Genomic DNA, 25,187 nt, shown 5'->3' on the forward strand with positions numbered 1-25,187 from the left:
TGCTCTACATTGCGCGCTCAATCAGAGGGCCTGATCCACAAAGCTTTTTTTCAATAGGATTGCGCCATTGTAGAGCACATTTGTAAATTAGGACCATAGTGTGCTGTATTAACAAATACGAGTGCAGGAGAGCAATTTCCAGACCAAAACTGTGTTTTAGGAATGTTTTCCTTATTTTTAGAGAAGGACGATTGACTAAGGCCTCTTGTCGCCCCAAAACGACTGCAGGATGGTGGCAAATGGGTAGGTTAATATGAGGACTATGCGAAAAGCACAGCCTCGCAATGTTTCCAGTAATGTAGGTGGGTCTTACTCTCACAAAAACTGGTCACTGAATTCATAGTTGAGGGATTGGTGCAGAAAAAGATGGACCCCCAAAATGAGTAAGTCCAAAGCTGGCTGAAGGGAGCAACAGAGCATCCGAGGAAGAGTATATTTAAGATATCCTGAAAGGGGTGAGGGTCACCAAAAAGTGGAACCAGCTTTATTAGGGAAATGTTCCCAACGTACTGACTAGCACTAAGGAAAGCGTTATGACATGGGATAATCTCCCTCTAACGATCATTGGCCGCATCAGTGCCATTAACATTGCCCTTTGCCTCGGTCCACCTACATATTTCAGACTAAAGCCTGCTTTACTCCCTGATCATCCATGAATACATTGCATATTTAGTTTGAGGCCATAAAGCACCACCTCGTGTAAATTGGATGTAACCTATGCAATCGAAGGTACATGTGCGGTATGTGGTCCCAAAATTTAAGTTGTAATTTTGGAGTCCAATGCTGAGAATCCGGGAAGATTTCCTTAAACAGTGAAGAGGGGAGAGGCACCTTTTCTGGGTGCTATTGGCCTCAGTCATTCCCTTTTGATCCGGGTGGCTTCTTATTGGAGATTTAACGTCATTCCCTCCAGTCAGCGATAAAGAGCACCATAATGAAGCCGTTTTGTAGAACTTGGGTTCGGATCAGGATGTCCCTCCAATTAAGATTTTCTCTCACTACCCACAGCCATAGAATGTGTAATGTCATAGTGGGGGATAAACTCAGCTGACCACTCAGAGAAGGGGAGGCATACGTTTTGAGCCAATCATTAATGAATGATAAAATCAAGACACACAAGCCCTAGCGACACAGATGGAGGACACAGATGGAGTGGAATCTGCCCTTTTTCCAATATTGCAATTAAAATCAATGAAGTGTTTAGAAGAGATGAATGTCTCAAAATGGTTGCTGGATGTGGAGAAAGGAACCCTGTCAGGTCAGGGGGCGCCTCTTACCACGTCCACTACTTAAAAGGTCTTAGGAGCCTGACATCAGAGACTTAAGTCAAGAAGTTTGGGATATAAGAAATTTCAAAAGACAATTCCCCCTGCGGTGTGGGAAAGATCACTTAAGCTGATGCATAAGATTCTAATACCTGCCAATTCAAAACAAGTTCAATTTCTTTTCATTGTTTAACTTGCATTTTTTACCCCTAAGAAGCATGCTCACAGTGCAACCTAATTGAAGCTGGCTTAGCGCATGTGCTGTGGCATATCGTGGCATGAAGAGATATTGGCAGAACATGGACATGTGGTTGACCAAGATTGGTCTGGAAGTCTCGGGTAAGCCCATTCATTAGCAGAACAGGGAATGGCAAGCTACTGTCACATCTATAATGTGGAAAATAAGTATGTCTGTGCGCCTTTTTACGTTGTGTGGGGTGGGTGTTCACTGTGTGTGTAACATAAATCTGCCGCTGCAAGACCCGAACTATGACTGATATTCCCCCAATCAGTCAAGGTAGAAAAGCAAATGCCTATTAGTCAGGTTCTGCGCCACAGAAAGAAACTATTGGTCATAATTATTTATATAAAACAGAATGTTTATTGATTTTCGATATGATACTAATTTGTGCAAGTTTGTTTCTGAGCCAACATTAACCTGATGGTGGCACGTGCTAATGTTTCACCCTGTTGATGGGCTTTGTCAAGGCGTAGCATTATGCACAGGCAACATTAGAACAAATAGTAATAATTTAGCATTTATATAGCGCTACGAACCCTCAGGTATCTGAGCGCTACTTATTATTACCCACAGTGTGTGGTACTCATTTATCGACCTTGGAAGGATGAAAGGCTGAGTTTGGCCCCGCCGGGATTCGAACCTCCATCAACAGGCTCTGCACAGATGTCAAAGTGAGCACTCTACCTGCTGTGCTATTGGACTGACCTTCAGAAACCCTTGTTGGGAATCACAGGCGGTAGTGTGTTAGTAGCATTGTGCATATAATTTTTGCACATTATCTGTTATATATGGTACCCTCTGTTTAGATGGTAGCAACCTGTGTTGATCAGAGTTTCACATGTAATTGTTTGCCAATACTAATACGTTCTTATATAAGCAGTTTGTATTTTTATATCTTGATACCCAACGCCCTGCATGTTTAATCGGCTTAAACAATCAACCAACTGTTGTGATTTATCTGTTCATGTTTTTCTTGTCTGGGCACCTAAAACAGCCAGAACGGGAATGTCCTTTCTGGTCTTCCTCTTTGAAAGGTTTCCGAAGGGTGCTTTTGGTTGATTTGCTACGGTAATCATTGCTAATGCGTTGCAGGGTCTACCCTGCCTTGCTTCTAATGCCACCTATCATATGAACCATTCTAATAAAGTTAATTACAAAACGAATCTCTGAGCATAGTGGTTTGCAAAGTAAGGTCTGCATTATGTGGGTGCTACTAAACGCTTGTCCAAGCAGCAGATGGGTATGCAAGCACCAGATTCAAGGAAAAGGCAATTGCTGCACCAGAAATGGATCAAGGCCCTCGCTAGGGTTGGAACAGCAAACCTTCCTTCAACAAGAAACCGCAGCAGTCCAAACCCCAATGGAAACGAGGGAGCGCCAGCCCTGTGCCAACTGGCGTATTTAATGCATTTACAGCAGGAGTTTGGCATCCTCCTCATGCATATCTGTAATTATTATTTTGCATTTCTTCTGTCTATTCTTTCCCTAAACCCTCCTTCAATCCAATCCAATATGCTGCATACCGACTCTATCTGTGTTTAGTGCTCTGTGCATGAGCAGGCCTTTCTTGGTTTTTATTTTACCCCCACAATAAATAATGTAACAATAATGTATTCCTTATATAGCGCTACACACCCATAGATCTCAGGGCGCTCAAATGAAAGAAGACATTATTATAATTTGGGCTTTAATATAAAAACCTGTCTTCCCAGGAACGGTCACTTAAAGGCTTGCCACTGCCAATGCATATATGATAGCTTATTTATACCACGCTTAATACCCAGAGGTTTCTAAGCGCGCACGGTGCTCCATGTCGTCTTGCTTCCAAGGCGAGCACGTTGCCCCTGGGCTATCCTCCCGAGATGCACCACATTGCAGTCAAGCCACTTCCAGGAGTCGCATGAGTGGCGGGCCAACTCCCAACTCCAATCTAGGGTTTGAGTGCACCACTGGCGATTGCATATGCAAACGGGTCTAGATGAATAGCCCTGCAGCTCTCAGCTCCTTTTACCCCCTGCATGTGGGCCCTGTCTGGGAACTGGGGCACCTGCATGCGGCATAGGGTGGATGCAGGAAGAGGCCAGGACTTTTCTCGTCGCTGCCTGCGCCCAGCAATTTCCTGTGTATCTTGTCCTTCGTTTTTTCCTGCATCTGTTATTGCAATGCAAGAAGGTGTTGGAAGTATTCCATTTAGCCCGAATAAAACCTGCTGGTACAGCTTGTGCATTGCCCAAATTCTTATTGGTTGTCGCAGTGACTTTAGTGAGATGATACCCGCAAGCCCTGGAGTTAGACCAGTGACATCATAGACAAAGCAGTTTTGCTCTCTTCATCGTTCAGGTTTGACTCCGATCCCCTCGCTGGAATATATCACCATTGTGGATATCTACATATAATAACATTCTATATATAATGCTTGGACTTTTGTGTTTAGGTTTTTGCCTGAAATAAACCTGATTGATTGAACTGTAGCGGTAAGAGTATTAACCGCCTTCCCGTTGTTTTCTTTACTTTGAACTAATTACTTCGAAATCTCTTCGAAAAAAAATGTAGTTGCGGGTAAAGGATTAAAAAGGGGCAGTGTTAGGGTAGGGGTAGCAGTGAAAGGAAAGGGAGGGCATGGGGGAACACCAAACATTTTAAAAATCAATTTAAAAAAATGTGAAGTGACATTTCGGAGTAATTGCTGTTGTTGAAATCACATGGAACCGCAACTGGGCTAAGCACTCCATCACGTCTGACCAAATCTCCCCGCGCTCACGCACTGTACCCTCCACCCACACACCCACCATTTAAATCCCTCTCCTGCACAAGGTTGATCTCTGCTTTTGTTTTCCGCTCCCGCGGAATGTTCAGGGGTCTCCCACAACCTCTGTTATTTATTCCCCCATCTTTGCCACTTGCCCCCATTCTCAACACTTGCCTTGTTCTTTGCATATGGAGCTCAGAGGTTCAGAGGCTGCCTGGGAGAAGAACCACGTGCTATTGTGTATTGAACCACGTACAACGCTCTTTGTGCACTGGATGTCCCCTGGGCGGCCTATGGACTGCAATCGTCGTACACACACACGCACTCCAAAACCCACACACGTTTCATAATGTAAATGTGAGTAGAACACAGCATTGCGTGCCCTTTACTTCCATCCATTTTCCATATAGATGTGGACGCATGTGTGCAGTCATACATGCATGAGTGTATTTCTAACCCTTCCCCAAAATCATGTGTTTCCCCAGTATGGCCATTTAAATGATTTGTATCAATATTTTAAGATAAAAAGCAGTGAGCAAATGCATATGGATTTTTACCATTTCATGAAGGCTGATAATAAAAATTGAAATATTTTAAGAAAGAAGTTAAGTCACGTGGTGGGACACAGTCGTGAGTCTTACCTTCTAGTATGACCTCATTGTGCGCTTCGCCTTTGCCGCCTTTTTCTCCATGCTCGCCTTTTTCTCCTTTGAGGCCTTCTATGCCTGCTGGACCCAACTCGCCAGAGTCTCCTTTCTCTCCTCTTTCACCTTGATCACCTTTTAAGCCGGGTGCACCTAGAGGTCAACAGGGTTGCATATAAATATGCTGTCATGATTGACATTGTGATGATCGATATAGTCTTTGTGAACTTTGAATATTCCGATGTTTGTTCGTGTTTATCGGTGGCACTTGTTTCAGGCAAAGTGAGACTTGTCTATGATAATACAGAAAGTGAATAAGCTCTAAAGTTTCAGGTTTCCTATTAAGAAATTCTAGTTCAAGTGAATGTTGCTACTGTGTAATCAGGCCTTGCAAATTCTTCAAAATCTCACTAGACATGCAGGGGTATTTTGTTAGTTTACATACTCGACCTAAGAGAAATGCACTTGCCCCATGTTGAGAAAATATTTGCCAGTGCTTTCAGTAAAATGATCACCATAAGCACACTTCTAATTTGTTGCAATACTACCACCCAAAGGCCAACATGAACAGTGAGTCTTTTATTTTACATTTACTGCAAACACGTTTGTATGTAGTAAATGTCAAATAATAGTTTCAAACTTCCCCATGCTTGCCAGCAAGGTCGAGTACCATCCAAATGGTACTCGTCCTTCAAAAAATGTCTGTACCAATGTGAGCCCTGGTAATCTTTACATTATTTTTTCTTTGAACTTCAAAGCAATCCGATTACATAACTTTACTAAGTACGCTGCAATCATTAAATTACCTGTTTGAGTACACTGTAAAGCCTTCTTTAGATCGCCTGGTATCCAGTAAAAACGTAGCCAAAAAAGTCGTGGTGAAAATACCTCTGTAGTGAAAAAGTTGCCAAGTCAAAAATGCAGCTGAAAAGTAGCCGGAAATGTAGGGCTGCTGGTGTAATTGTTAGGGTTAAGGAGGGGTTAGTGGTCTTGTAGTTGCCTGTTTTACGGTTAGGATAGGGGTTCGGGTAAATTTAGGGGTAAGGATAGGGGTTAGGGTTAGAGTACATATATTGGGGTGTGGTTAGGAAGCATTAAGTGTTAGGGTATGGGTTTTGGTAAGTGTTGAAGAAAGGAATACAGAGGTTGGAAAGGGCTGGTGTTGTTGGCGGTCAAGATGAACCTAGTGGTTAGGGTAAAGTAAGCATTACGGTAAGTGTTAGAGTTGCAGTTAGGTTAAGGTTATTATTACAGGGAGGGTTTAGGTTGGAGCAAGGGCTATGTAATTTGTGGCGAGCTGGTGATGGGGTTGGAGATATGCTCACTGTTCTTTTGTCTATTTATTTTGATTTCAGTAATATGCAAATAAATGCTTTGGCACACTGAAGGGTTAGTGTACCATGCGAGTTCAGGGTAGGGTAAGGGATGTAATTAGAGTTAGGGTAAGGTTTATGAATGGAGTTTGGGTGATTGTGGAGGTTTCGTTAGAGGTTAGGATCATATTAAGGGTTACAGCCTTGTATTTAAAAATAATTTTTATTGGCACCCTTATTACTGGCAGAATTTTCACACTTTGCATTGCTTGTATTGAATGACTACATTGTTTAAAATGACTTTTTGCTGACTATATTTTCACATGACTACATTTTCCTTGGGACTTTTCACAAATAACCGATTGACGGTAACGTGTGTGTGAGTGTTTATGTAGCACTCAGAAAATATGTAGAGAGTGGAAAAGAGTTGATTTTTACTGATAAAAAAATGATAAGCCAATGACTCTTCAGATGTTAAACAAAAAGATGGCAAACCCTAGGTGTGTGAAACAACAGATTTCACGGTCACATGCTTCTACCAGGTTGTGTTAGTCACTTCTTTCAGCTGCTTATAGGTCTGTCCTATCCCCCTAGCTCAGTGGTCTTCAACCTTTTTTGACTGCCCCCCCGGAGCAAAATTTGGGCAGGCCGGGACCCCCCAAAAATGCAAAATGGACAGTATGTATATGATGGGCTTTTTATAACGCGCTTAATACGCAGAGGTTTCTAAGCGCGGACCCGGGGATCGAACCTGTGTTACTTCGTGTTGTCTTGCTTCCAAGGCGAGCATGTTGCCGCTGAGCTCAAGGGTCTGCAAGCTGCAGCACTCTAGGGATTTTGGACTATGGCTCCCATGATGTATCCCCATAGACTATGCTTGCTAGGGATTATGGGATTTGTATTACAAATCATCTGGAGAGCCAACAGTTGCAGACCCTGTCCTAGGTATCGAAATTGCTAATGGACTACTTTGAGTTGGTTCTTGTTTTTATAAAAAGCCAGTTAAGAGTACATTCTATCATGGAATACATTATTTACTATGGTCTATGATTTTGTTGACATGCCCACACACACATATATGTATGTGCATGTACACACACACACACGTCATTGCAGTTTATAACCTTAACTCAATTTCACCAAACAATATGAATGTATATTTGTCTACAGGCACAAGGAAGTTGTGTACCATGTGAGATTAGGAAATAGAAAACCCTCTGGGCAACAGGTGAGTAATTACAAACGATGCGCTGTCCATTCACCCACAGCCCTCCTGCAGTGGGTTGATGGGCTCCTCATCTCTCTCTTACCAGCATCGATGGGTGGAGGGATCTCCTGCAGATCTCCATGCACTACATCCCAGCCCAGTGTCGCCGCCTCGTGGATCGGGTGCCTCCCCTACCTATTATTTAAAGGGACTGTTGCAAAGTTTTGAGGTATGATAGGTTATTTATAACGTGCTTAATACCCAGAGGTTTCGAAGCGTGGACCCGGGGATTGAACCTGCGTTGCTTCGTGTCGTGTCGCTTCCCAGGCGAGCACGTTGCCCCTGAGCTATCCTCCCGTGACAGGTAGCAAGAGTGCCAGTCTGAAGATCCATGCTCTTGTCTGCAGCCTTTTCTACTGTTTCCCCTTTATTGGAGGCTTAGTCCGGGCATCTAAGGCACCTTTAGACCCTGCCAATGGTATAATGTACACCTTTTAATTTTTTAAATTTTTTTTTTTACTGCACTCCAGGTTACTCCTTTCTAGATGTTCTGGCAGTGTACCCAAGTGTTCTCTCAAAAGATCGCCCCCCCCAACCCCCAGGGATTTCACATAGCATCTCTAACCAAGATCCAAAATCAAAATCAAAAACTTTCCTCAGCTGTTCTAGGACTAGAGCTGGAATAGGACAGTATACTACCCTCGAATATTTAGGGGAAAGGACTCGCATATCTCCAGAATTGTACATATACTCTAGCTCCTCTCTGGACCTCTGTGGTTTTCAGTCTCTCTTCCCCGGGGCCATTCTGTTTTCAGGGAACACTCTTCTCTGCGCTGTGTTCTTTCAAGATGTCTATCTCCTCCGCAGTGTACACACCTCCCTGTTCACGAGTATGGCGCAGCTGGTTTGCGTCAAGCTCTTCTCTTACCCATGGAAAAATGCAGAGTGCATATTTCCATAGGTGATTTCTGAAGTGTAATGCTCTCAGTAACAGTTTTATAGCCACACCAGAGAACAAGAGAGATACATTGACAGCACATGTAGGTTTTAATACCAGATGAACACCGCAAATGTGCAAATCACCCTCATTGCAAAGGACTATGGGCTTTTGTAGTCTTGCAGACCTGCGTGTAGGCATTAGAGTTGGAGATCATATCACATGTTTGAATCTGGGTACGGTGCTTTTGGTGGAGGGGTCATTGCAGTTGCCACCCTTTAACACTCTCTAGGTTCCACTTCGGGGAGGGTAACCTGTGTTCTGGAATCGGGCAACAACCCTGACTCACTCACAGAGGCTTTGCTAGGGGGGTGGGGGGCTCAGGAGGCTATAGCCCGGGGTCTTTTGGTTGTAGTCCCAGATAGAAACTGGGGGGTTATAACCAAAAAGCTACCTAGCCCCGATTCCTGACAGTCCTGACATTAGCGAAGCCCCGGATCTTTTCCAGACCTAGCAACACCCCCGACACACATTTTGTCAGCCAATCACTATGCAGGATTCGTAGCAGGTAAGTCCCCAACCAGTCCTCTGAGGAACCAGACATCATTAACTAAAAGTTGGTAATTTTTTGGCCACTTTTTTTTTTTAAAAACAACACTGGACAGATTTCCCCCAGATCAAATGAAGATTGTGAGGGGGAGCCTTTGCCAGCGGCACGAACCGGTTGTATTTACATCTGTCCAGATGATTTGGCTGAAGATGAAAGCAAACATTCCTTGAGGAAGAATGCGTGGGAACTGCACATTTTGACACGCACCCTTTTGTAACCTCTCCCTCCTCCCCCTAACAATCCTCCTGAAGGGACTGCATACATCCTTCCACATACATTCAGATATACATTTTGTGGGGGACGATTTGGAAAAATAAGTTTGAAGAACATCCAAGTTGTAGGCAAAAGAGCCATGACATGAGACCACTGTGTGAAAAAGAAGCCACAGATCAGGCCATACAGTGATCATTGGTCCCAGATGGTGTTCTGCATGAGTGTATTGACCAGGGCTCTGCATCCTGCGCCTCTCCAGATGTTTTGGACTTCGCCTCCCCTGATCCCTGACCATTGACTGTGTTAGCTAGTGATGCTGGGTGTTGTAGTCCAAACCATCTGGAGAGCCAAAGGCTGCAGACTCCTGGCATAGAGATGTCCATGTTTAATATTCCATTACTCACTTGTATTCCCTTTATTTCATGCTCTCTTACACTTCTCTGTGTTGGGTCTCGGTTTAGCAGACGTGATTACACACATGACTGGAACAGAGGGATAGGAAGGGGAGGAAGGGTAGCTCAGGGGCAACGCGTTTGAGAACGCAGTGCAACACAGGTTCAAATCCCGAACAGGTGCTTAGAAACCACTCCTGGTATTTAGCGCTTTATAAATGAACAATTAATTCAGACATTAATTAATGGACGGGGAATGTGTAATTCCCTGATGTAACTTGACATTTACATTGGATTTCTTTTTTTAATGTCATGAATGTATCGTATTCCACGTTTTAGAATGACCTTTTAAGAGCAAGAGCAGCCCTCTTTCCGTTAAGCAACAGAAGGGGGTGTGCAGGAAGCTCTCCCAACCATTGCTTGCATCCGGGAGCTCCCAGTCGGCAGAAGGGCAAACAAACTAATGTCAAATCAAAGGCCCAAGAATGATTCCCAAATCGCGCACCGTGAAGTACGAAGAAGTACTGTTTGCTGGTGCTGGTTCCTGTTTGTTCCTTCCACTACTTCTATGCGCTTACCCATTGCAACGTGCGGCGAGATTGCTCCAGGAGGATTGCTTTAAAAGCAACACCCAATTGCTGCAGCTCATTTAAGAAGTAAGAAGATCCCTGGGTGTGTGTGTTTTGTCACAAACAGCATAAGCCTTGTCCCTGAAACATACTTTCCACTTTCAGGCTTGCTCGGCTGGTGGCTCCGCCCCTGAACTCTGTCATGTTTGTTGCCTACAAATACCCATAAGCCAGCGAACTTGCACATGCACTGTGAAGTATGAAGAAGTACTGTTTACTGTTCACGGTGCGTGGCGTGGGTGCGAGTGCTGGCTGGTTTAGTGATTTAAAGAGGTAAATACCCATGCACATTGGCCTTGATTGGCGGTGAACTCGAGTCCAAAGGGCTCTGTTGAAGTCTATGCATGGTCCTGAATTAGCATCCCACTTTGTCACATTCATTATTAATCTTGCATTTTTTTCCTGCTTTTATTACTGGTTGGAACTATCAACTGACATGTTATTGTCCTAATTCTATTATATAACATTTTTGTGGATTTTGATATTGCTTTGTATATTTATTTATTTGATATCTGTATTTGTCTGCTTTCAAAAATTACACATGGCTGCCGGCTCCTATACTTTAAAAACAGGCATGCCGCTCAATGCGGAGCAGGATGAACGACCTGTGGTCCCAGAAAACAAACGCAGCAGCCCCCCAAATCTAAAATAGCAGGCTTACAAAAAAGAAAGGAACGCTCGGTTTCCCTAGCCTCCGATATACTCCAGTTTTGTATTGGTGATCCATCAACATGTGAACCAAAAGCGCAAAACTTTACTATTTCAGGCTTAAGCTGCCATACAGTCACAAAATCCATGACTGTAATGCCATCCAACACGGCCAATAGTTTTAGTAACATTACACCTAATCAGCAGTGCCAGGCTAACTCTGCCAATGTTCAGTCAGAATTAGGCTCAATCAATGTTGCTCCTCATTTCGTAACTGAAACTATTCATGCTCGACTTTCATCACCACTAGTACTCAAATGCAAGTATCCTTAGGAGCCTCAAATGAACCTGTTCTAGGACTGGCTAAAGAAATTTCAGATCTAACCATACTTGCAGCATGTAATAGTGGTGAGTTGATCACAACACAGCAACTGGCCTTGGAAAAAGATATTGAACTATCGAACCGGCCTGCACCACTTTGCACTGTTCTTGCTCAACAAATTCTACGTGCAGCGCATGAGGCCATGACTATTGCAGGCGCGATAGATGAGGACATGATTAGTTTCATGAACTAATACCACCTGCATAGATGCCAATGATGTTATGTATATCTGCTCCAACACAGGTGACTTGACCCAGCTGGAACAAGATAGCATAGCTATATCTCAAAAAAGTTTGTCCCCCAAGCATACAATACCTCTGAATCGTGAACCTGTGGCGAGTGGGCCAATAACTCCGTCTAACGAACTATCCAAATCTCCAGCTACGTTTGACAAATCTCCAGCCTGCTCATCTAGCCACTCAGTATCTTTCATCGTGCCCACCCCTCGGGGAACAAGGTTTGATGAGCGTCCCTCTGATCACAACTTTTTCATAAATGGCCTCCGAACTGGTCGCCCCTCCTTTCCAGAAGCACCAGCTCTCAATAACCCACTAAGTGCCATGAATACAGCTCTTATGGCAATAGCAAGACTATATGAGGTTCTATAAACCAAAATGAATGATCAGACAGAGATACTGTACCAATTACTAAGAAAAGGGGCAAGAGCCCCTGATGCAGCTCAACCGACTGGAGTGGTGTCCCTTCCACTGACATCCAAAGCTCCTGTGGTTCACCACATAGCCTCGCAAACTGACTGCTGCAATGATCAACTAAATATATTGCAACTTGGCCAAATGTAGCAGGAAACTCTAGGGTCAGTTGAACCATTGAGGATTGAAAAAAGCTTCCTAATGGCACAGTGGATACTCAAAATGCTGTACAAACGTACACGAATGTACTCTCAAAAAAAAAAAAATTGCCCAGGCAAAATTCATGAGAATGTTAAAATACCAGCTCTGACCTCTAGTGTAATAAGAGTGAGAGACATGGATAATGCAAATCCATCGATTGCTGTGGATCAACCGTGCCTCAAACAAGCCAAACCTTCAGAGCAACAACTTACCTTAAAATTGACTAATCCTTTCTCCCTAATGGGCTGCCAGTCAAACGTAAACTTTTGAAGTATCCGTCAATGAAAAAGGCTTGCTTAAAAACTATTATTCCAGATAAGAGCAAAACACAGGGCCCAGCTGATATACAAACAACTCAGTCTAATGTAAATCAAAAACCTAATGCAGTTGCCCCCAAGAGCATGAGCCCTTGAACACCCTGGTAGCTCTAATATCTAATCCCGACACACAGGACAGCGACCTATCTTTTCAAAAAGAGCATCAAGGTGCTAATAAGCATTCTGGCCCTTCATTTGAAGAGATACGTCAAGAAATTACGAAGACTATAGCACTCCATCTTGCCCAAACTTCTGCATCACTTGCTCCAAACTTGAAAGAAGTTATGCACTTGACAACTGGACTAAACCAAGTTTTAACTCTGCTGTCCCAGTTTAATCAGACCCAAGTCAACTCATCAACACATCCTTCTTTAGAAGAGGTTCAAGATGAATTTAAGGGAGCGCTATCACAGCATTTTGCAAAAATGACTGTGTTCTCTGTCACCAAAGAAAAAGATACACCTATCCAGTCCAAGGACGACAAAGAGCAAACAAATTCCATGACTGAAACCTCTAACAGGCAGGACTTGTGGGATGAAATCAGAGAGTGGATAGCACAGTACATTTTACAAACTAAAGATATGATATGATATGGCATTTGTAACGCGCCTATACACAAGTGTTTCAAGGCGCGACGAGGCAGGGAGGGGGGGAACAAGGGGAAGACAGACAACGATCCTACTAGGCCAGGTGTCATTTAGATCACGCAAGTGCAGGGGTAGGGGGAAGGGAAAAGTGCAAGGGGAAGGGGAGGGGGGAAGTGCAGTACAGGGTAAGTAGAATAAAATAAATAAATAGGGCCAGCTGGTGGCAAGTGCAGACAAGTGCTGGGAAGGGGGGCTGTAGGGATACAGAGACAGTCCCGCAGTGCAGGGGTTGCCAGGGAGGCAGTGCAAGTGGAGAGTGGCTGGGCCAGGGACCGAGGTCGGTGAGAGTGGCCCAGTTGCAGATTCAGTGCAGTTTCAGTGAAGGATTTAGCAGGGGAGAGGGAGAGAGAAAGCAGAAGCAAAGAGGAAGGTTTTGAGGTGCTTCCGGAACCGGAGATTGTTCTCCTCAAGTTTCAGGGAGGCAGGAAGGCTGTTCCAGAGGGAGGCCCCTGCCGCGGAGAGAGATCTACCCCCAGCTCGTTGCTTCGAGAAGCGGCTGACCCTGAGGGAGTTGGAGACGGATGAGCGAAGGGCTCGGGAAGGAAGATATTTAGGATGAGAGAGTTTCAGGTATTTAGGCCCCAGGCCCCAGAAGGTCTTGTGGACAATGAAGAGGGTTTTGAACTTAATCCTCACAGCCACTGGGAGCCAGTGTAGAGATTTCAGTCCTGGAGAGATACGGTCTCTGGGCTTGAGGCCAAGGACAAGTCTCGCAGTCCTGTTCTGGATGAGTTGCAGAGGGCGGAGAGTGGAGGCAGGCAGATTAAGATAGAGGCTGTTACAGTAGTCAAGTTTCGAGAGAACCAGGGCTCGGGAGACAGTGAGCTTCTGGCGGATTGAAAGCAAGGGAAGAATACCTCTGAGGAGGTGCAGCTGGTAGTGTGACTTCTTAGAGACGTCAGATATATAAGGAGAGAAGGAAAGTGTGGAGTCGAAGATGACCCCGAGGTTTTTTGCCTTGCAGGTAGGAGCAGGAAGAGGGCCAAGAAAGGCAGGCCAGAGAGCTGCAGGGAAGGAGGGAGTGGGTGTGCCGATGAGTAGAATCTCAGTCTTACTGCTATTAAGGCAGAGGTCATTGGTGGCACATCATTCCTGGGTAACAGACAGACAGTCAGAGATGAGGGAAGGAGAGGAGGCCGAGGGTAGCCTGAAAATTAGCTGGGTATCGTCCGCATAGCACTGAAAGTTGGGGAAGAGAGCGGCGATGCGGTGGGCAAGGAGTGCCAGATACTGGTTGAACAGCCAGGGAGAGAGATTAGATCCCTGGGGGACACCCCAGGTAGAGAAAAAGATGTCAGAGAGGAAGGACCCCAGTTGGACCTGGGAGGGTCGATTGGAAAGGAAAGAGGTCAGCCACGCCAGAGCCTGACCAGTGATACCCAGGTTATCACGGAGACGGTTGAGCAGGATGGCATGGTTGACAGTGTCAAAGGCAGAAGAGAGATCGAGCAGAATGAGAACACACAGAGTGTTGGAGTCGAGGTTCGATAGCAGGTCCTCACGGAGGTTCAGGAGAGCAGTTTCCGTGCTTCTGGCAGCTCTGAAGCCAGATTGATGGTCATGAAGACTACCAACAGATTCAGCATGGAGGTTAAGCTGGGAGATGGCCAGTTTCTCCAGGAGCTTCCCCAGGAAGGGAGTGATGGAGATTGGGCGATAGTTAGCCGGGCAGGAGGGGTCGGAAGAGGGTTTCTTAAGAAGAGGGTGCACAAGGGAGTGCTTAAGGGGGGATGGGAAGACTCCAGAGGAGAAGGAGTGGTTGCAAAAGTCCGCCAGGGCAGGAGCCAGGGAGTCAATGTGGTCCTTGATAGTTTTGGAGGAACAGGGGTGAACATGTTTAGACGAGACTTTCATAGATCGGACTTGTCTGGAAACCTCGTCAGCAGAGAAAAGGGGAAAGGCAGAGAAGGAGGGAGGAGGGGCGGCTGCAGAAGGGCCAGAGGAAGAGCCGGGAAGAGAGGGAGGAAGGTGATAGGAGGAGAGTGAGGACAGGATGTCCTGAGTTTTAGAGATGAAGTGAGAGGCCAGTGCAGTGCAGAGGGCCTGGGAGGGGACAGGAGAGGTAGAGACTGCAGCAGGATTGGCAAGCTCCTTGCAGATTTTAAAGAGTTCGGCCGAGTTGTTAGATGCCGCAGAGATGCGGGCTTGGATAAGGGCTCTCTTCTTGGTGAGAACGGAGAGACAGTATTGCCTTTGGAGCAGGCGGCGGGCCAGTTTGTCAGAGGATGAACATGAAGCACGCCATTTCCTCTCTGCCACCCTGCACTTGCATTTTAGGGTGACGAGATCCGAGTCATACCAGGAGTTACATTTGGCTTTGGGCTTCAGGCGGATTCTCATGACAGGGGCAAGGATGTCAAGAGTATCAGATATAGCAGAGCGCAGCGTGGAGAGGGCTGTGTCAGGGTGGGAGTCAGCCGAAGGGGGAGGGGGGCAAGAAGGTGGCAGCGAAAGCCTCAACTGACATGCGCTTCATGGGTCGGATGACCGAGAAGGTGGGTGGCAGTGATGAGGGTGGCTTTGCCTGTGGGGTGGGGAGGGTGAGGTGGGAGGATAGGAGAAAGTGATCACTCCAGGAGAGAGGAGTGGAGAGAGGGACTGAGAGGGGAAGGTCAGAAGCGATCAGAGCATCAAGAGTGTGCCCTGCAGAATGAGTAGGCCCAGATGGGAGAATAGAGAGTGAGAGAGAGTCGCAGAGGTCACGAAAGAGTCCAGAGGGGGGACAGGAGGCATCGGGATGCCTTGGGATCTCTGATAAAGTCCCAACAGCCATCTGCATCGATGCCAGATGTATCCCATTTCCTGAAAGGACCCATGACCAAACAGGATGACAGGGCCTCATTGATACCAAAGTATCAAATAACAAATACATCCGCTGGCCCAGAATCCATGGGACTTGGTCGGCAGGCCCTTGTTAACGGAGCCTATTCACACTGCCACCTCTTGGTGATGTCTTGTCGCTCCCATCCATTTGTCAAATGTGACTTAAATCATATGAGTGTGCTGAATATCTGTGATGAAATATCAACTCTTCAGGATTTATCAAGCACAGACATTGACCTTGTAGAATTCATCAGCCATAGTGATCTATCCAGGGTCAGGTTATTCATGCGGTCAGGAAATATGTTGAATGCCTTATGCCAAGCCAGAGATGAGTTTCACAGTCTGGGATTTGTCATAACTCAAGACTTAACCCAAGAGATGTGTACTTCTTCATCCATTGTGCAGAAAAAAGTTGGATGTGCTCATCCAACTAAGTCTGGCACTCTCCATCAGAGCTCTTGTGGAGCTTTTTCAATGATTTTGATGTAGATTTCTGCAATCTTGATCAGAGTTCTTAGCAAACTTTAAATCTATATACGTGTTTAGAAAAGGTTGACATTCAGAAACAGTTCAAAAAAATTCAGAAGAATTTCTGAATTTGTAAGCTGTAAATCGCTAGGTATCTTAGGCAAGAAGCAGACTTGTTTGGTTTTTTGTGTGGTCATTTTAATGCCAATGCATTTCGGAGCAAATCTCCTTCTTCAGGTCGTGAACCACATACTGTATTCAACTAATACATCAGTTAGAAACAATTAATATGATAAGTAAACAAATCAAAGGGTACATTAGTCCCATATTAGGGAAATCACAAATCAGATATGGTGCAGAAAAATTCGAATTATTGCACAAATACATGTGTATTAGTACCACAATCAACCAACATGCTGACAATGAATCAATGTGTGAGGAACATTTTTAAATAATTAAATAGGTACGTACATACCCATAAATTGTAGATTCCAAGAGTCAGGAAAGGTTATTATGGGGAAGGAAACGACAATATGGCAACCTCATTAGACGGTTGTTGCTCTAAAGTTGTATAAATGAGCATTAAATTCACAGTGCTGTGTACGTCTGATATTTGTCCAAATTACCTTCTCACTTTCTCGCGGTGCCTGCCACCCTTTCAAAATAGTGAACTCTATATGTTCAATGGTTCAACTGTGAATGGTGAAAACAAAGATAACTTGTATTCAGTATTTTACTGTTAGTGCCTTGGAAAAACACATGTGAATTGTCGTGTGCCTTCAAAAAAAGATTAAAAGCTTACCCGTGTGGATACGCTTTTATATTGTTTCTATGTATATGTTCGCTCTGTTACAAAAATAACGAGTAGGCCTAATTATAATACAAGCGTTAGACTAGCCTTCAGTATCTAATTTTCAGTGAGCTGTTCAGCGAGGAGACAGACATGCTGATCGTGAGCATCCGTCGTGTAGAAAACACTAGTTGAAGTTGTATTCGGGTTCTCATGGCAACCCCGTTTGGCGTGCGTAACCGCATAGCACGTAGCCAGCGTTACAACGCCTCGCGTCCCGTGTCCCCATGGAAACGGGGAGACGGGACGGTAGGGGTGTACATGCAGATGTTAAATTATGTGAGTCTGAGAAACATTAGTTTTCAAAGCGCTGTGCACGCACTTATGTCTTGATTGATATTGCGTTTCAAAATGCGTGTATTTGAAAATGTAAACTCACGTGTTGACTCAATGTTAAATTAAGTATTTGTTCAATGTTAAATTACATGAATTTGAGAATCGTTTACTTCTTCATCCATGCCAGTTTCTAGACCCTATCCGGACACCGTGAATATTTCACAATCCAATCATATAAACAAGAACCCATCTGTGGATTCTAACTTTCATCAACATAACTCATAACAATGCAAGACAAGCAAACACATCAAACTGATCTCCTGGAACACACTTGGCCATAAACATTTCTTAAACACACAAAACAAAGAACTTAACAGCTTTGACATTGTTATTCTCCAGGAGACATGGCTCGTGAACGAACCCGTATGGGATTCGTATTGCATTGTCATGACCCCCGCAATCAAAAATCTGTTTGGCCGCCCAATGGCAGGTCTTTTGATTGCAGCAAAAAAACTTTGAATCTGCGAATGGTCTCCTGTAAGCCTCCCTTGCCATACATTCAGGTAGTTAAACTATCCAAAGCGAATGTTATAACCGTGATTGTCAGTGTTTATTGGGGGAAGCAGCAGTTACCAGCAGAACTATTCTTCACATATATTTCTAGTGTGCTCAATTCTCTAACCATGGATGCAACCATAAACCATACAATTCTTTTTGGCGACCTAAATTTACATCTTCTATCAACCAAGCCCAAAAATCATCTGTCCCATGAGTCACAGTGGATACAACTGATGAAGGACAGAAATCTTATGATGTTCAACGGATCCATACCGGGGTACATACCGGCAAAGGCAACATGCCATAGGGAATCATTAACAGCACATTTGGATTATATATATGCAGATATTGCCCTGATGGATGCTGCAATCTCTTTGACAGTCTGTGGAACAGACATAAGCAATCACAGTCAACTATGCTTAATGTGGAATTGGCCTAATTGGCCACAGCCTGCAAAGTCAAATATACAACGGAACTTGTGATTCATCGAGTCTAATCAAGCAGGAAATCGCATTAAATGGACTGATTATAAGCATGACAAGGAAGGGGGTTGTTATATTCATGCAATGCAAATGTTTAACGAAGGGAGCCCAGTGGACGCCAGTATGATGTTAGGCATACTCATGCCTTTGACCTAGAGCTCAAAATAAGGAAAGTCCAGCTACGTAGAGATGTACGACATCTGTCTCTAGATCTGTTGAAAAAGAACATTGATCTGATAAAGTCGCTCAAACACCTTTATAAGAATTGGTGCCGGGCGCGGCGTGCTGTGCAATATCAAAAAGACGGAGAACGAATGCTGTCCCAGATTCTAATTCAATCAACTGGTGGCATATGGTCCCTACTTAATGAGGCTGCGTCTTCGCCTCAAAGCGCCATGCAAAGCAATCCAATTCCAGAATCAACATGGTCGGAATACTATACTGGCCTCTATCGGACCCCCTTTCCATTGATCAAAACAAACTGGTCAGTTCTAAGGATGTCCTCACACTTTCATTTTGACATGGATAACATATTACATTGCATCTCTAAATTGAGAAGGTCGCGTGCAGCTGGGCCAGATGGCTTACACAACTTGACAATAAGACAGAATCCAATTAGATGGGCAGCTATTTTACATATTATTTTTCAACACACATTACAAACTGGCAAGGTACCCAGCTCTTGGAAAAAGTATATAATAGTCCCCATATATAAAAAGGGCCCGAGGTCTGATCCAAGATCGTATCGACCAATTGCACTCTTGGGCTGTCCTGGTAAAATCTTTGCGCGCCTACTACTAGCTGCATTTAATCTGTGGCTAACTAAAAAACAGCTGAGGGATGACTTTCAAACTGGGTTTATAGCTGGTCTTGGCACATCAATAAATCTCATTATCTTGAATTCTGTCATAGATGTCCATAAACAACGCAGACAGCCAGTCTTCGTGGCCTTCATTGATTTTTTAACTGAGTTCAATGGAGTACCACGAGGACTGCTGTTCAAGAAGCTTTTGGGCAAGGGCTGTCCCCGGTCTATTTTGCAATGGATTATTCAGCTACATTCCGAGACAACCATTCAAGTCCGCCTATGTAGAGAGGGCTTGTTATCTGATGACATCAAAACAGACCGGGATCTGAAGCAGGGGTGCCTCCTAGCGTCTGCAGTTTTCAACTTTATTTCAGACATAGGTCTTGCCTTCAAGGGTCTGAACACTGATGCACCTAGACTAAGGGGAATCCCTTTAAACTGGCTTATTTACGCTGATGATATGGTGCTCATGTCAAAGACATCTCAGGGCCTTAAAACCATGCTGAAGGCGCTTGATGGATATTCTCAATCCAACTTCATATCTATCAATGCAACTAAGATACAAATTATTCAATTTGGAAATCCTAGGCAGAGATGTCGAACATACTCGTGGATATTACAAAATAGCGCCTTGAGTATTGTCACGACATACTCTTATCTGGGTAGTTTGATAACCAATCATCCTACTGACCTACCATATGAGGAAGTCAAGAAGGCCAAACTACACAATGCCATATCACAAGCCAGAATCATCAGGGCGGAATTTTGCAAATTCTCGATGCACCCTTTGCTAGCCTATTATAAACAGAAAATGACACCCGTCTTGCTGTATGGAACCGAAACTAAAAAATGGCGTCCATTTGTTTACTGGGCTAGAATGGAAGAAGCTTATTGGAGAAAGATGCTGCAGCTACCTAACTCTGAAACGCTGCCATTAATTTGCTATGAGTTGGGACTGATATCCCTGCATGGCAGATATAAATGGCTATGGTATTCCTTATATCGCAAGCTCATAATGGGCGAGCTGCAAAATTGCCTAGCTCGTCTTATGGCAGACTATGTCGCAGAAGAAATCCATGAGGACTTTATAAGAACATCGAGGCTCAGAGCGTTAAAATTGCTCAGCAACGCTGATATAGCTACGCAACTATTGATCAATAATCCCTGTAAAGCCAAGGAAAAGATGTGGCAATACGATTGGAATCAGACATATGCACAATGTACACGGTATAAAATATTCCAGGAAAATCCATTTGAATTAAAATAACATGGTCAATCTGCCCAATATTTGCTGGTGCCACCTACTTCCCAGCATCGCCTTGCCTTTTTACACGTTAGACTTCAATTATGCTTAACGGCAGATTTTCTATGTAAACGTAACATGCTACCAAAGGAAAAAATCACTTGTCGATTCTGCCAAACCCATACAGAGACTCTGCAGCATTTATTAATTGACTGTGTGCAATTGTTGGCTTTAAGATGCTACACTGTTTCACACGGACAAAAAATCTGTCCAATATGCAATAATTAATTTTCTTAAAGCTGTAAAATTATAGAATGTCATGTTAAGATTACAAATATATATTATTAGTGGTCGCAACCGGGACTGATTGTTGGAGCCCGTTCGTCTTAATGAAATGTCTATTCATTCAATGTTTACTTTTTTGTTAAATTTATGTGTTATTCTCTTAATGGAAATGAACAATTTTTACAAAGTTTTGTAAAACAAACAGTTAAAAATGTGAAATATGAATGTTGAAAGGTTGGAAACATTTATTTTTCTATAGCCATAACAACAATAAAATAAAATAAAAAAATAAAAAAAAGATTCCCAGATCCAACCGAACATCGGCATTACTTCAGCAAGACATGGACGTCTGGCGCACCAAGGAACCGCTAAGCAGAGGCGTTGCTAGCGGCAGAGGGGGCTAAAGCCCCGGTTCTTTTGGTTGTAGTCCCCACAGACCCGACATTAACGTAGCCCCAGATCTTTTCCAGATCTAGCAATGCTCCTGCTGCAAAGTTCTACATCATTTAAGCAATTAACAAATCATTGCAATTAAAACATGCGGACTATTCAAAGCCAATGGGAAATACATCAACTTGAAAACATGACAACAGCGGTGGAGGGTAGCATTAAACAAAAACTTGGAATCAGTTAAAAACCAAATGGATTCAATTGCTGTTGTTCAGGAGCAGGACAAAGCTCCCTGGGCTTTAGTTGAAAAGAGCAATCCGCATTTGCTAAAAGCAGGTGTTGGGAAAGCACCCAGGTGTCCAATTGTTATTGACCAAGGACGCAGAGAGGAAGCAAGACAACCTACAATGCAGGGGGAGGAGAGAAAAAGCTATCAATTCTTGTTAAGATTTGAAGCAAGACGAACGGAGAGGGAGAGCGGGGGGGGGGTGGGGGCGAGGGGAAGGAGGCCGGGCGGAGTGGGGCCCTGAGCTGAAAGGTTCATGAAAGTGGAGAACACGATTTATCTAGACTGAAAGTCAAGGTCTGAACGAGAAGGCAGAGCCTCGCTTCCTCTCTGCCTGTGAACTGGCTGATTCTTTTAAATGATTGCTTTAATATCTTGCTCTGGTTACAACCAGACAAACATATGCAAAGTCACACGGACGAGGATTGATTATTTGAATTAGTACCACTCTAGAGTATTTCTTTCTAGTTAGTTTTAAAATGGAAGAACAAACAACCCGTACTCACCTGAGGTGCTTGCACCTCTGTCAGAGGGGACTTTAACCTTTTGGCTGGTGGGGGGCAGAGAGGCAGGACACACACACGCCACATTTGAGGACAAATGCCCTCATCCCCCACATAGCAAAAAAGTAGTGGGTCTACTGTAGGGTAATCAGATTTAAAAAGTAAAAAACCGGGACAGGGCAATTAACATAAAAGTAGGACTAAATCTTGAAAGTGGCTGTGAAGGCACTACACTTCAGTAGAGGTTGGAGGAGAAGGGGGTTTAAGTGTTATTGTTCATGTTCAAAGAAACACATATAACACTACCTTTAGTTCAAAACGCAGCATTTCTTCTGCTCGAGATTGTGCATTCCTGCCTGCCAGCTATAAAGACCGACTACCAAAAACCGGGACCAAAGCAGTTTCCAATGGAAGCATAATCTTGAGAAAGTGGGACAGGGCCTCAAAAACCAGGACAGTCCTGGCAAAACCGGGACGTCTGGTCACCCTATTCTCCTGCTGGCATCACGCTTATTGACAGCTGCAAAGGAGACATTTTGGGATTGTGACTACAGTTGGATAGACCTCGTATGTTCCTAGACATCATCACACTGACAGACTCTCAGGGCCTAGTTGACAGAAGCATTTTATAATGGCAAAACCCCATTGGAATACGCTTTGCGAATTCGGCCCATAAAGGGTTATCACTTATTCAGTTTGCAAGTAAGCTATTACATTTTTTCTGTTATGTTATGCGGACAAACATGGTTTTCAACTGAAGTAACATAACATTTTAAAGAACGATCTTTAATATATGTTCAAACTTATATATCAGTAGTATAGTCTTCTTCTTTGCAGGTTTGTGCTCTCTCTCAGCAGACACAACACGTGCCACCAAAGTGATTAAATGGCGGCTCATTACAAGTTTGGCGGTAGGGAAATGTAGGGAATGCTATTCTCAGACTGTACCCTGCGGTTTCCGTGCATCTGTCATTTCTGCCCCCACCGCACTGTCCTTGATGGCCCCTGCTTGATGGCTCGGCACCCTACCATTGGGAGTCACCTTCACTAGCGCTTAGAATGAGGTTCTCCTCCTTGACTCCCATAGCACTTCCCTCCAGGGCCCTCCACTAGCACTTGTCCCCTCCTCTGCTTCTGCTGCTCTTCCCTCCCATCTCATGCACTTTCCTCACCACACTTGCACATCTGAATGCCACAAGGCTTAGTAGGACCATGACTGCATTTGACTGTTTTCCCATTGTTATTATTTCCCCTGTTCCCTTCCCATTTAGCCTTGTGGTGCTTTGAAACACAATTCTGTTGCATAAGGCACTTAACAAATGATCAATAAAATAAAAAATAAAATGATTCTCTTGGTGGCCAAGATATCAAATACACTTGTCCGTGTGCGGGTTCGCTAATACCCTTTCTGGGCTGTTATGCTCAATATAAGACCACTGGCTCCCAGAAAGTGGGGGTTCCAGTCTACTCAACTACACACATGTTCACCAGGACACCCTCTGAGAAGTAGGGAGTACATTGATGAAATGGCTGGAGGAGATACCAGGAGGGGAGAGGAGCAGTATATTGGGGAGGAGATTAGAGGAAATACCAGGAGGGAAGAGGAAGAGTCCATTGAGTAGAGGGTTTGGAGGAGACATCAGGGGAAGGAGGTGGTGAGCAAAGAGGAAGTAGATGGTGAAGACACCCAGAAATTGGGCAGAAGATAATACATGGGAAAAAAATCAATGAGAGGATAACATTGATGAGAGGAGGTTGGAGGAGTTGAGGAAAAGGAATGTGGATGCTATGGACCTGAAAGGAGAAAGTGACGGCGGCAGAATGGACGCGAAGCATCAAGGAGGCCCAGGAGGAGGTGGAGAAGATTGAAAGTGGAGAGGGGAGGAGAGGACATTAAATGCAGGAGAGGTCCCCTTAGGCAGGACACATTTGTGACTCATAAAAAAATCATCCAAAAATGAGATATTGGGAATTAGAGCCGGGTCCCTAAAACAGGAGGAAGAGGGTGGCACCTTGACCCAATCTGCAGAGGGACTCCACTAACCAGCCCTTACTTCTGCTGCCACCTAGGCCTAGCGTACAGGCGCTTGTGGGGCCTGAGACCTAGCTGAAAGGTCTCCTGAGGAGTCAAAGATGAGAAGAAGAGCTGATCCTAGCAAGAATGAAGTGTGGGGACACTCAACCTTCCAAGACTGTGAGTGACTGAGAATGTGAGGATAGGCCGGGGTCTGAACTCCGGAATGATACCCAGAGACACTTCTGTTAAAACCCCAATGCAATATGTAAACTCAGTTGGTGGCTGGGGGCTTGTTGCAGCTGTGAAGAAACATGCCCTCTTCTTATCCATGACACAGAAATGTATTTTGTGCTTGTGCTGTCTCTTTAACTCGATGAATTCAGCATTGCATGACCTCATCCTCGGTCTCCTCGATAATTGCAAGCACACCCACAGCTCTGCTGAACAGGACCATTTCCGAGGATGGTGAACAGTTCACAATATGATAACATCTACTACATTCCTGCCCCCTTTTGTCTTTCCGAGCCAGTCACCATGCAGAAAGAATAGAAGGAATAATGTTGGTCTTATTCCAGTGCCAAACATGTGACCTCCGCTTTGGCTTCTCATCATGAAAGTATGGGAGAATTCGCACCCAGAGAACATTGTGGGGCGCATGAAACAGTTTTTGTTCTATGAAGGTGATTGATCTGGGAAGCATTACTCGTCAGCATTTTCTATTAACTGGTCAGTACGATCAAAAACCACAATTTTCACTTCAATGGGCATTTCTTAAATGTTTTTTCAAATGGAGATTTCCAGTAACTAATATCAAGTGTGATGGGTATGCAGACTTTTTAGTTTGGGCTATTAGGTGGTAGCACTACCTATAAGCTGAAACTATTGCATTAGAGTGCAGCTAGGGAGAAATGGCATATGAGGAGGGACACAAAGCGTGTGCCCACCCACTGACTGCCCATAGTTATGGTAAACCCTATGGCCATTCGCACTGTGACCCTCCACACCCAAAACACCTCCTCTTTGAGCTAGCTTTAATCAACCCTTACCATTAAACTTTGCACTCAAAGTGTCTGCCAGTGTTTCTTTAAAGCAGCCTTCTGAGAGTTAATGGCCCTCATTACAGGTTTGCTGGTATCCTGGCAGTAAATGTGCC

The 25,187-nt window shown here is 44.4% G+C and overlaps 1 protein-coding gene across 1 annotated transcript in view; it reads right to left on the bottom strand.

Annotated features, from left to right (window-relative positions):
- GLDN (gliomedin) overlaps positions 1 to 25,187 on the bottom strand; it is a 208,055-nt gene that overhangs the window by 96,675 nt on the left and 86,193 nt on the right. Inside the window, exon 5 of the mRNA XM_069624809.1 lies at positions 4,897 to 5,052. Within this exon, the coding sequence (XP_069480910.1) occupies positions 4,897 to 5,052 (156 nt within the window). The remainder of the gene's footprint in view (positions 1 to 4,896; positions 5,053 to 25,187) is intronic.

This window comes from Ambystoma mexicanum, chromosome 11, assembly GCF_040938575.1.
Source record: "Ambystoma mexicanum isolate Mex_15411 chromosome 11, UKY_AmexF1_1, whole genome shotgun sequence".
NCBI classification, from domain to species: domain Eukaryota; kingdom Metazoa; phylum Chordata; class Amphibia; order Caudata; family Ambystomatidae; genus Ambystoma; species Ambystoma mexicanum.